The sequence below is a fragment of the Grammomys surdaster genome, unplaced genomic scaffold (assembly GCF_004785775.1).
Source record: "Grammomys surdaster isolate TR1022 unplaced genomic scaffold, NIH_TR_1.0 126153, whole genome shotgun sequence".
NCBI lineage: Eukaryota > Metazoa > Chordata > Mammalia > Rodentia > Muridae > Grammomys > Grammomys surdaster.
Genome location: NW_021620961.1, coordinates 471,695 through 484,647, shown reverse-complemented (window position 1 = coordinate 484,647; position 12,953 = coordinate 471,695). Strand labels below are relative to the sequence as shown.

At 41.4% G+C, this 12,953-nt stretch overlaps 1 protein-coding gene across 6 annotated transcripts in view; it reads right to left on the bottom strand.

Annotated features, from left to right (window-relative positions):
• The window catches only part of App (amyloid beta precursor protein), a 223,339-nt gene that overhangs the window by 10,417 nt on the left and 199,969 nt on the right, over positions 1 to 12,953 (bottom strand). For 3 of the 6 annotated variants that reach the window (XM_028757201.1, XM_028757203.1, XM_028757205.1), the window contains 2 exons: positions 6,293 to 6,346; positions 451 to 551 (listed from right to left, as the gene is read on the bottom strand). In XM_028757201.1, the coding sequence (XP_028613034.1) occupies positions 451 to 551; positions 6,293 to 6,346 (155 nt within the window). The remainder of the gene's footprint in view (positions 1 to 450; positions 552 to 6,292; positions 6,347 to 12,953) is intronic. The other 3 variants (XM_028757202.1, XM_028757204.1, XM_028757206.1) reach the window with 1 other exon arrangement.

Sequence of the window (12,953 nt, the reverse complement as noted above, 5' to 3'; positions counted from 1 at the left end):
TTTTTTTTTTTTTTGGTTTTTCGAGACAGGGTTTCTCTGTATAGCCCTGGCTGTCCTGGAACTCACTCTGTAGACCAGGCTGGCCTCGAACTCAGAAATCCGCCTGCCTCTGCCTCCCAAGTGCTGGGATTAAAGGCGTGCGCCACCACCGCCCGGCTAAAAGCCTATTTTCCTAGGAAGCATAGTTCTTGGACATCAGCTCATGTAGCTACAACACTGAGATGAATTACACTTACAAGTTCTGCCTGGGCTCAGTGGCTTCTAGTCAGAAAGAACTATGCACAGAGCCCTGCTTCCTTCCCTTTCTATCTTTGTGAAGACCTAGGCAGACATTTTGCTTTTATTCCAAGTAGTCCCTCTCAGTTTTGGCACAGGATGAGTCAAGAGGTACCATGTATGTCATCTGGCTGGACACAGTTGTGGGGGAAAGGTAGATTATTTTTTGTGTACCAGTTTTTGATGGCGGACTTCAAATCCTGAATCATGTCCGAACTCTGCATCCATCTTCACTTCTGAGATCTCTTCCGTCTTGATGTTTGTCAACCCAGAACCTGCGTCAAACACAAAGTATGCAGGACTGTCAATTAGTGTGACCTTCAACCACAACGAGGCAAAAGCGGCCTAAAAGTTCTCTCTAGGACAGAACTTTTAGGAAAACAGATTTAGGAATTTTCTCAAGATAAATGACATCCTAGATTTAAACCATTAACCACCACCTAGCAAGCAAAAAGACTGAAGAAAGTGGAATGGCATGCCTCTGTGGCCAAACACATGCCGTAATTAACGGGGGAGGGAGAGAAAGGGGAAATAACATCAATGCTGGTTAAGATGCTGGGTTAAATTTGCACCTAAGAAATGTTGACTTGGTTTTAATGGTTTGTTGTTTATTATGTGCACATTTTTTTTATGGGCTGTCATTACTTAAAAACAAAATGCAAATCTTCAAAAATGAACATTAACGACCTGGGAGAACAAATCTGTTCCTTGGGAGCTTTGTTCTAATTGCAAGTAAATTACATTCATGTTTCTATGCACTGCAGCACTGTCAGTCATAAAATTTGTTTAGCTAAGCATCCTAGCTTTCCAGCTATACATGCCATGTGGAATTGCTTCATCTGCGGACTCTAAAGGAGCACACAAGGAACAGAATGCTTCTTTAGGACTAATAGAATTCATCACCTAATTCTTCTTTCTCTATACATGGATGTGTGATTCTTGGACTGATTCTTAAAGTATTTCATGATTCAAATATTAATTTGAGGTTCAAAACTAAAATATAAATAAGTTTTAGAAATAAAAGTGAAGACACACAGAAGAGGTGTCAATTTGCATCAGTTGTATTTTCTGAAGTAGTTGTGGTATTCTACTGAAGTAAAATCTGAGGCTATGAAGGGCTTTTAAAGCCGCCTCCTCCAAGATATTTTCAATGGAGGCAGGTTCTTAGCACCTATGTGAATTCAAAGGAAGAGATTCGTATGCAGATGCTGTTTTTTGGTTTTGGATAAGAGAATGATACTTTTGTTTCCTTCATATTAATCCAACACAGTCTCCCTATAACCTATGCTGTGGAGCCTGGTTCTATTTAGAGCGAGCCAGGCATCTATCCTTGACACATGGTGGGTTTAAGCAAGTGTGTCAGACATTAAAAGAAAGGTAGTGTGTTCCAGAGGATTCCTTTCTCTGGCTATGAATTCTGAGTTCTGACAACTCCTGTGGGAACTCATTTCCTGTGCCTGGTCTAATGGCTCCTCCAATCTTGTCCATCAAGTACAGGAGAACTTGTCAAACCCCTGCTGACACTGAAAAGCACAAGGTCATAAGGACTGAAAAAGCCAGTCTAGCAGTCAGCATGGCTTCTGCTGAGAGTGAGGATAATTTGAAAGACCTAGGCAGTCCATGCTGGGTGTGACTCATCACCACCTCTTGTCTAACTGCCCACAATGTTTCCCTCGGACAAATCATCCTAAACCAGGACTCATGATGAATGTCAATCTGCTTACAGACACGATGCTGCTCTCCCTTGCTTCTGTCTCTGGACTACACTTCCCTATTTCCTTCTAGCAGGGCCTTCCTGTTCTCTTCTAACTCTCACAACGACTAGCCATGGTTGTTCAAGTTGAGTCGTAAGGAGCTGTGCTTGGCTAGATATGTGAGCATACAATACCCATTTATTATTAATAATCATTTCACAAACTAGGACTTAAAATTCTGTCCTCCAGAGCAGGGGATAATATGGCATCTAAGTAAGTAGAACATGGCAGAACTGATGTCAAGGCTGGTTAGAAAAGGCACCAAAGCTTCTTTCTTATTCCCTCTATTGTACTTCTTGGTGTGGGGGAAGCCAGCTGCCACTGGAAGGTACTGAGACTCCTCACAACAGCCATGAGAATAATTGACAGAAGTCAGCTCTAGCCAGACCTTCATGACACTACAGCTTTGGCAATGTCTTCCTTGTGATCTCATGAAAGAGCCTGAGCCAGAACCAGCCAGCTCTGCCATATGCTAAAATGCTGGCTGAAAACAGCTGTAAGGAGCTAAATGCTTGCTCTTATAAGCAGCTAAATTCTGGGGCTCCTTGTTACGCAGCAATAGGTGACAAATACAAAGGCTTAGTGCTTTGTTTTTTTCACCTTGTTCTATCTGAACCCTAATTTCATTTCACTGGGAGATCATTTTTATTAATTTGGACAAGAAAGACACATTGAAAGCTGTAGAGTTCCCTTTCTGTTTCACCTCATTAACTCTGCTTGTTTTCATTCGCTAGCCTCTGTCCTTGAATGCTACTTGAAGAGCTGCAATTTTCCAATTTTACGTACTTTAAAAAAGATCACCATTATTTTTTTCATATTATAACTCACTCTATTCTCTGTGCTTCCTGACACATTTTTTTAATGTGGCAGTGACATGATGTTCTTTAAATCGCCCCTGGTTGCTTATTTTCATCTTCTTCTAAACCTTTATAAAACTTGACCTACTTCCTTGTCATAGCAACAGTGATTTCTTTCTAATGCATCCTTTCCTTGCCATATGTGGAGTAGTAACACAGCAGTTAAGTTATTCCTGAGATTTTAAAGAAAACTCTTAAGTAGTCTTCCGTTTTATATCTGGGGCTGGGGAGGGAGAGAGCACAGCATTGTGGTGAATATGTAAATACTTAAGTCCTCACTCAAAACTGTATAAGCCCACAATATTGTGGAAAGGATACTGACAATGTTTCTGATGACTGAAAAAGGCAAAACACAAGTCATGTAACATGCTAGCATGACCAGTGATGTTCACAGTTCAATAGTGTGAGACTCAGCAGAGTTTCTCTTTCATTGCTGGTCAGCATGTAATAGCATTTAGAAGATGTTCTACACACCACACTAAGCAGTATCATTACAAAGAGATTAACCAAACAATCAACAATGAAATAGATCAATAGGAAAATATCTCTTGGGGTTACGAAACTAGATTGTTAGGCCTGGAGAAGGATGGAATAGGGAACAATGGAGGGGTAGCTTAACACATCAAGTAAAGAGACTGCTGATGTGTTTTCTTATTGTCTGTAAGGGTCCATTTTTCTCTGGAAACATTCCAGGAAGAGTTAGTAGCTGGGATCGTCACTATGCCCAGAAGTCGGCATCATTATTGCTGTGACTTGTAGGTAACATTATCCTCTAAAAGTTACAGTATCCTGGGTTTTCACATAAGAGAAGAAATCATTCTCTTCATCATGATGATGTAAAAATGGGGCATAGGGATGAGTAAGCCAAATCTCATGCTTTCTTTGTTTTTGAGTGACAAGAAAGATTATCAAAGAGCAATGGCAGAGGGCACTCCTGGGAAGGGTCTCTAAGTTTGGAAAGTCTATAGATGCAATTTGGCAAAGTATTGTCCAGTGTGTGGGTTCATAACGTGTGGCTATTCAGTTATCGGAACACGTAGACAATATAGGGAGGTATAAATCTGAATATGTGGCAGACTCATTGCCAACACAAAAGTACAGATCGAGCCTACACAATTCCTCAGGCATTTCAAGCATGTTCCATGATCATAATCGCAGCTTGTCTGATGTCCTCAGTTCCATGTATACCATCTTCCTCTTTGGTGTCTATCTTCTGAAGGATGTGGCTATGAATATGGGTCTTACAAACACAAGCCCAGGGCAGTTTCTAATCTGTCTGGAACTGCTTTCCTCCCCACCCTTCCATGTGCCATAAATCTCACCCTCCCCTCCTCTCTGTGGAAAGCTCCTTTCAGAGGGTTCCCTGGCTGACACACTCTTGTCACCAAATGTCTTTGTGTGCCCTCATATATCCCAGTCCTCTCATCTTCCTGTATATCTTTCCATTATCTTATATATCTTTCCATATCTTCCTATATATCTTTCTATTATCTTATATATCTTTCCATATCTTCCTATATATCTTTCCATTATCTTATATATCTTTCCACATCTTCCTATATATCTTTCCATTATCTTATATATCTTTCTATATCTTCCTATATATCTTTCTGTTATCTTATATATCTTTCCATATCTTCCTATATATCTTTCTATTATATTTCAAGCTCCCAGGAGCAGGAACTTTATCATTTACTCTTTTTGAGTTTTCACAGAATTTACAACAATGCTCTCTCATGGAATAACACTGCTATTGTTTTAGGCTTTCTCTGGCCTATAGAATTAGTTTCTTTTCTCAGAACAAATGACCTTTGCTGGCCAGTGTATGAAAATGTCTTCTACCTGTTAGGTTAACATAAGCAGAGTGAGAAGATTGGCTGCTTGCCTGTGCCTGACTATTTGAACAGGCACAAATACATCCTTATATAATAGAGGAACTTAGTAAAAGCAGCCGGATGTATGCCTCAATATTACATTTTATGTTTATAGATGGAAATAGGTCACCTTTTAAAAATAAAGTGAGTAGTGTGCCATTTAAAAAAGTCTAGAAGATACGACCAGCTTGAGCTGGTTTTAGCTGTGGTGAGAACTGCACTGGCCGTGCCTTGGGCTTCACTAGCTGGCAGAGCATCATGGGAATGCCAACTGCTGGCTCCCTGGACATTTACTTAGTGACACTGTCAGTAGGAGGTGACGAGAGTTAAAAGCACTTCAGACAAAGATGTTCACTGCATCAATGAGATCAGCTGTCAACGTATCACTCTGCAATTTCTGCAAAGGTGTTGAATCACATCATGGAATCAGCACGATGTCATAAGAACTCTCAAAGTCTTTACCTAGGACTAAGGCTAGCAGTAGCCAAGGCTAGAGACCTGAATGGCAAGAAGAGGGGTGGGGCCATATTTGACATTGCTGGGGATACTTCCGAAGCAGGAAGCAAAACTACCTCCTTTTATTGATGTCCCCAAGGAATGTTAACGTTGTTCTTGAGTATCTCATGGGATGTGGTCATAAAGAAAGTAAACATGGAAAGGTATGTGCTATTTGGAAGAAAATCTCTCCAGAACATACAGATCTTTCAATTCATTGACTTTCCTTTCTCTGATTCGCTTTGTTGGCCACTATCAGTGGGGTGAGGCTGTGCATGGAGTAGACACAGTGTGTTCTATGTCTCTTGTGGTGGGACATTATTCTTAAGATTTTAAGTTTAGCCAGGGACTAAACATAGAATAGGGGGTCAAAACACATTTCTTTTTAATCTTGGGAAACTGTATAAAAAGAAATATCTATTTTGATAGCACAGAAATTTGTAGCATAGAAAACAAAGGACTTCTGTGCAAAATTATGCATATACATCTGTTCTGTTACTTCAGCCACTGGCTGAGAGGAAGTATATACAATCCACGAAGGACAAAAAGTATTTCTGGATCTGGAGAAATGCCAATAATTATATTTTAAGGAAACTGTGACTATTTTAGTAACCAACAAAAGTCTGAGCCCACTCAAGGACCCCCATGAATACTAAACAAGAAAGGAAGGAGATGTCTGCAGTAAGAACCAATTTCCCACTGAAAGCTACACCTCCCTGGGCCTCTGCCACCTTTGAGGACAAGGTCCATATCACTCCATTTATTAAAAAGAACAAAATCAAGAAAAAGAGCCCCACATTTGAAAAAACTCTCTTTGAGCTTCAGAAACAAACAAACAAACAAACAAGCAAGCAAACAGATCATGTAGGACGTTGGCAAATGAAGCATAAGGAGAAACAAAGAATCTGAAATAATGTTTGGTGCCTACAGTATTCATTTTAAATTCTATTCTGCAATGCGTGCAATCCAGAGAGGCTCGTTTGCTGAAGCGCACAGTGCTGAGAGGAGAGGCGAAATGGGGCGGCGAGTCAGATACCTGGTCGAGTGGTCAGTCCTCGGTCAGCAGCAGGGCGGGCGTCAACAGGCTCAACTGGTGCAAGGAAGCAAGAGACAGAGAGCAAATGAGACAAATCAAGACGGTTAAGTCGTGGCTTCTGGACACAGAGCAAGGGAAAGCATTTGCAATAAACAAGTCATGAAAAAGTAGCAGCTGGGAAAAGAACCTCTGCGAGTTAATCCTGGGCATCAAGGACGGGAGGGGTACAAAGGCTCAGCGCCGCCGATGTGCCAATGTGTTTCCTTAGTTTGTTCATAAAGCACTCACCAGGATGTGTAATAGGATCAAAGAAGAAGGCTGGAGAAGGTGGACTTTCCTCTGGGCTAGGTTAGAGATGGTTTCTTGGCTTTTGATTAGAAATAAAATAGATTATACTCAGCCCAGCAGTAAACCTTAAAGATACCTCCTCCTACAACGACCCAATCTTATCTTCTTTTACAGTTAATTAACTACAAAGGGATTATTCAATTGCCAGGGGTAATGCAAATATGAGTTTATCCGGAGAGCAAAGCTTTGCCATTTAGTGAAGCAAATTCCTTCTGAGTTTAGGGTAGAACAGGTAACCCACAGGCTTCCCCTGTCTCTCCTTTCAAATGGCTGGTTTCCTCTGTACAGATGACATTCAGCTGAATTGTGTGAAACAAGACCATTTCCTGTCATATCTGCTGACAGTCACAATCATCCTTTTGTATGCTTTCTGGGACTGATCCAAAGAAAACAACGCCTGAGTACAGTAATCCCCCACCATGGCTCAGCACCACCTGGCGGAGTTCATCCTCAGAAAACCTTTCCCTGAGCTGATACTGGTTTTAGAAGAAATAAGGACGGGAGACAGGGCAATCAAGCTTTTAGGATTAACTAGTGGCTGAAGGGCAGATGAAGGCAAGGGAGGAGGAAGTTCCCTGGGACAGGTCTGGCAAGTGTAAAAGTAAGAAAAAAATCTGAGCGTAGTGGTGGAGGCAAGCCAGCAGGAGTTTGATGGGAACCTTGGGGACCAGCAGTTTCAACCATTTAGCCAAGTGATAAGTGGTGGCTACAAACCCAAATCCATTCTGAATGGCACATGTTGGCAAGAATGGTGGCAGGAAACAGAAGGACAGTGAGCGGTCTTCATAATACGAGCAAATCATGTTTCTGAGCGCATTAAGGGAACTGGGTACATCAAGAGGCTGCAGTGGTTCAGACTTTGCTCATGTGGAGACTGGCAACGTGGTCTAGAAAGAAGTGAGGGAGTGGCAGCGATGGAACCCAGAACCAGCGTCAACAAGGTGTATGACTATGGGCAAACAGCCACCCGAGGCTGTTTCCTATTATAGAAAAATGAAAGTAATAGCACCTGTTTTTTTTTTTCTGTAGTAAGAACTGATTGTTTTAAACATGTACTTCAGAAGCTTCTCACAATGTAAGATTTTATTGACTGTCCTGTTTATTTCAATAATGACATGGACAGTTTCTCTATACTTCATATCTCACCACAAATATGAACTGTTATTTTTATGTGACCCCTATAAAATGGAGTTAGCTGAAGGGTGACTATACTTTTATAAATGTCTTTATGGTGAGGGGCAAAATGGCTTAGCAGTTGCTGGTGTGGCCACACCAAGCTCCACTTGCTGTAACACTCACACCCCAGACTGTCACCTTTGACTCAGGATAGCACCTGTATCTGTGGTACCCAGGCAGGGTGTAGAGCTCATGGCCTCATAATAATCGACAATTATTATGATAATGATGAATTATTCGTGTATATACAAACTATAAAACATTATTTCTAAGTGCTACTCATTATACCGGGATAAGAACATAATTCTGATAAATTTCCCTGACCTAGAAAGTTTTGTTTTATGATATTGTTTATGATATGATAATTTCTGTTGCTTGTCTACCTATTACCTTTTTAATGATCTGAGAATTTGGTACATGTATGCGCTGTGTTTCAACCAAAAGTCCCCACTCCACTCCCTCAACTCCAATTCCTCCTCCACCCACTTCCACTCTCCCTTCCCAATGTCCTGGATCCTCTCCTTCATCCATAGACTTCACTCAGCACTTCCAGCATACTGGTGGAGAGCCATCTACTGGACCACAGGCCGCATATTTGGAGAGGACCAATTTTCTGTCTCTTATCAGCCACCAACTGACAAATGTCCTGAGGTAGGGGTGGCACTTATGATCACCTCTTCACTCTATGCAGGGATGTCTGGCTTGATGCTGTGCAGGTCTCACCTTCTGACTGTCTCAACTTCTGAATTCATTTGTGTAAGTAACTGCCCCCTGTGTCCTGAAAATACTGCTTCATCAGAGTCACCCACAGTCTCGGGCTCTTAACTCTTTCTTTTCTCAGTGTAAAAGAACTAAGTGACCAGGCACCTACTGTTCTTGACTGTTTTTCTTGAGAAAAACAAGTCCTTTCTGGTAATCATTTGAAACTATGCCATTAAGGGCCTCACGGACAATGAAAGGAAATCCGTTGAGAGCTGTAGGTATTTTTAGTGGCTCAGGGTGTGTGTCGGAGAGAAGAGGGAACACGGGGAAGGGATAGCAGGAGCACGGTATCATATGCCTTTATTACTTATTCATTTGAATGGCTCACTGTTTAGGTGCATGGTGAGCCATCTGGACAAAGAATGACCAAGCCTCTCTAACAAGACCCAGTTCCATTAAAAAGATTTCTAGAGTTTTCCATGTCATCCCATGGAAATGTTCTCAAACCGCCTTTAAGCAAGGAATGAGGATATAAATTATCTCAGACTGGACAGTGGGTGGGGTGGCTTGGAGGCTCAGTCATGTGAGCAGAGTCACACAGCAGAGCCACAATGGAATGTCAGACCTGGTCATTAGGAGCAGAGGGTAAGCCCTGGCCACTCTCCCAAGGAGAATGTGGTGATTAGTCCCTAGACTAAGCAAAGAGAGGCATGACTGCTACTTAGTGGGTGAGGATCCAGGATACTGAATGCTGTACACAGGCAACCCACACCCTACGTGGTTCTTTAACTTCCCTCTGGATATAAGGGGTTAATGATAATGTGAATCCAGAACTCACTTTGGTTCTACTTATGGATTCAGTATTTCTCCACAGTTTTGTGTGTGAAAGATGTGTGCATGTTGAGTGGTGCATACACACAGATGTGGCAGTGTGTGCACTTGTGTCTGTCCATGCAGAGGGCAGAACACAGCTTAGTGTATCTTGCTCTAACGCTCTACCTTACTGCCCTGAGACAGGGTCTATCACTGACCCTGGAACTTGCAGTTTCATATAGGCTGGCTAGACAATGAGCACTCAGGGTCTACCTATGTCTGCTCTCAATACAGGAATTATACATATGATATACGCTGCCATGGTTGGATTTCTTTTTTTTCTAGTGGTTGGGGGAATCTACCTATGTTTGCTCCCAATACTGGAATTATCTGGGCTATCCAACTCCTGAAGTTCTTAGTGTGTGTTACTGAGTAAACAAAGGGAGGACTGTGTTAAGAGCTATTTACAACATTGCTTTCCCAGGAATGCCTTGTCAGTCCCTTTTATTTGAAGATGAACAGTCCTAGGCTGGGAGTTTTGGTCTGTAGTGGAGCCCATGCTTAGCACGCACAAATCCAAGGTACACCCCTCAGACTATCAAACTCAGATAAACCAAAAAAAAAGTATTAATTGTTGAGAAGGCTTTTCAAAAGATCTGCTCTAATACGGCATTGGGGCTAATAAAGGTGAGACCTATACCTTAAAACTCGGAGAACATAAAGTGGTGTTGTCACATACTGAATAGATGGCTCACATGTAAGCCCTTTTATTGACTAGATTCCTGACCTCTCCTGTTAATGGTTTATGACATTATGCTGTCAATTATTAGCAGATATGTGTGTGTGTGTGTGTGTGTGTGTATGTGTGTGTTTCTGTGTGTGTGATGCTTGCACATGCGTATGGAGGCCAGAGATCAACTTCAGGTATTATACTTCAGGAGCCATCACCTTGAATATTAAGACAAGGTCTCTTACTGGCAAAGAACTTACTAAGTAGGCTAGGCTGGAAGTACGTTGGAGGGTCTATCTCTCTCTACCTTTCCAGAGCCATCATACCTAGCTTTTCACATAGATGGTGAAAATTGAACACAGATCTTCATGCTTGCAAGGCAAAAATAGTTTACTAAGTGATCTCCCCAGTCCCAATAGCACGTCTTTAACAAGAATGTCTGCTTTAGATGAAACCTAGGCAATATGACACTGAATGTTGAACATACATCCAGACTCACTTCAATCAAGGCTTTGCTTGGACATGTTGGCCGTACTCAAGAGTATCAGTGGGAATGTATGTGGTGTGTCTACACATGTGCATACATTGTTTCCCAAGGCTCATATCATAGTATGTGCTATTAAGAGCCAACCTCCTCTGCACTGAGCTTAGAAAATGAGGCTGAATATTTTTTTACATACTCATCTCATTACAGATTATGTATGTGGTAACAATGACATTAAAGCCCCAAATGTACCCATATAATACTTAGCACAAAGCATAGACAATAAAATGACCTACTTTTTTTTTGGTTTTGTTTTGTTAGGATAATTTTAACAAGTGAGAAAGTCAATTATTTGTATCTCATAAATAATGTTGATGTTGTAACTGATAGTATCTAATATAATTATACCTCTAAATTGCCTTTATTTTTCAGATTAAAGAACGAACTCAGTTGTTATACTGTGAAAAAAGGCTTATACAAAGATTTCGGAAGCCTAACTTCAAAAACTGCTCATTCACTGGGCGTGGTGGCACACACCTTTAATCCCAGAAGAGGCGAGCAGAGCTCTGTGAGTTTGAGGCCATCCTGGACTACAGGAGAGTTCCAAGATAGCCAAAGCTACATAGAGAGATCCTGCCCCAAAAAACAAAATTAAAAAAACTCAAAGTCAAACAAACCAAAAATCAACCAAACACAAAGACTGTTTGCTCACACCCTGTTTGCTCAGTGCTTTTACACTTTGAGGAAGATCCCAGGCAGATCCTGTTGCCTTCTTAGAAAGCATTCTTAGTTTCAAGAAATCAAGGTAATTGTGTGCATGCAATTTGTACTGAACATGTAAAAATGGCAAAAGAAACTATAAGATGCCGTTTCCCAAACAGGCACTCCTAAGTCCCTGTACAGGCTGGTTTTGTGCATCAACTTGACATAAGTTGGAGTTATCACAGAGAAAGAAGCCTCCCTTGAGATTTTCTCAATTAGTGATCAAGGGTGGGAGGGCCCATTGTGGGCTGTGCTGTCCCTGGGCGGGTAGTCCTGGGTTCTATAAGAAAGCAAGCTGAGTATGCCAGGGGAAGCAAGCAGGTAAGCATCACCCCTCCATGGCCTCTACATCAGCTCCTGCCTCCAGGTTCCTACCCTGTGTGAGTTTCTGTCCTGACTTCCTTTGGTGATGAACAGCAATGTGAAAGTGTAAGCTGAATAAACCCTTTTCCTCTCTAACTTGCTTCTTGGTCATGATGTTTTGTACAGGAATAGAAACTGACTAAGACAGTCCTCCTGGAGGAATTACATCACCCAGGTGTGAAAATTCATTGATGGAGAAATCTTTTAACATGGCACCGTGTAGTTCTGAAGCAAGCTTGCTTCATTCATTCTGCTTCTGCATTCAGTGCAGTCTGAACTCTCACATAGGAATTGGCATCCAAGGAAGATGATTTCAGTCTGTCTACTTCACTGTACAAGACCCGTCAAAGCTTCTCTCTGGGGGTCAAATCATCTGTTCTTAATTTGGTCACCCTTTTCATTAAAGGTGGGCATTTTGGCACGAAAGCTGAAGTGCAAGTCAAATCCTCATTTCACGGAAGTGATAAGATACTTCAAAATGAGAGTATTTTTTTCTTTTTTTCCAGTGAGAGTATTCTTAAATAATTATTTCCCAGTGTCTTAAATCGTGGCACATGGGGGTCAGAGGCAGGTTGGTTTCTGGGAGTCCAAGGCTGTGCCTCTCTTGTCCTCTGTCTCACTCTATCTGTCTTTCTGCCCCGGCTCCACAGTAATACGTGACCTGCTCTGTGTTGCATTATGTGCTTTTATTTTGAGATGGGGTTTCCCTATGTTGTACAGGCTGATCTTGGGCAGCTGGTAGGTGTGTGCCTCTATATGTATAAATATGTACGTAAATTCATGAAGAGAAATGGGAAATAAAAATTAGTAGTTTATTGTGTTACTTTTTGTTTTTAAATGTAGAAATGAAGGCTGTTCACAGGGCGATCACCGCATATATTGTGAGTCCTCTGATCTACAGGAGTGGTATCTCTGAGGATGATACAGATGTCTACCAAACAACAGGTCCTTTTCTCAAAAGTATTCTAGACAAACTGTTGTTGGCTTTGGGACCTATACAATAGAAGTCCTGTCTCTGTTACCAAGTCAGCTTATTTACTTTGTAGCCTCAAAATCCAAAAATCATCTTTATGTAACAAACATATATTATTTTAATATTGCATAGTAACAACTTTAGCATTGTTCTTACTTTGTGTGTATGTACGCAGATGGCACCTGTCTGTCTTGATTGTTCTCTATCTTAGATACTGATGTAAGGTCTTTCTGTCTAGTATAAAGCATGTCTAGTATAAACACACACACACACACACACACACACACACACACACACACACACACACACA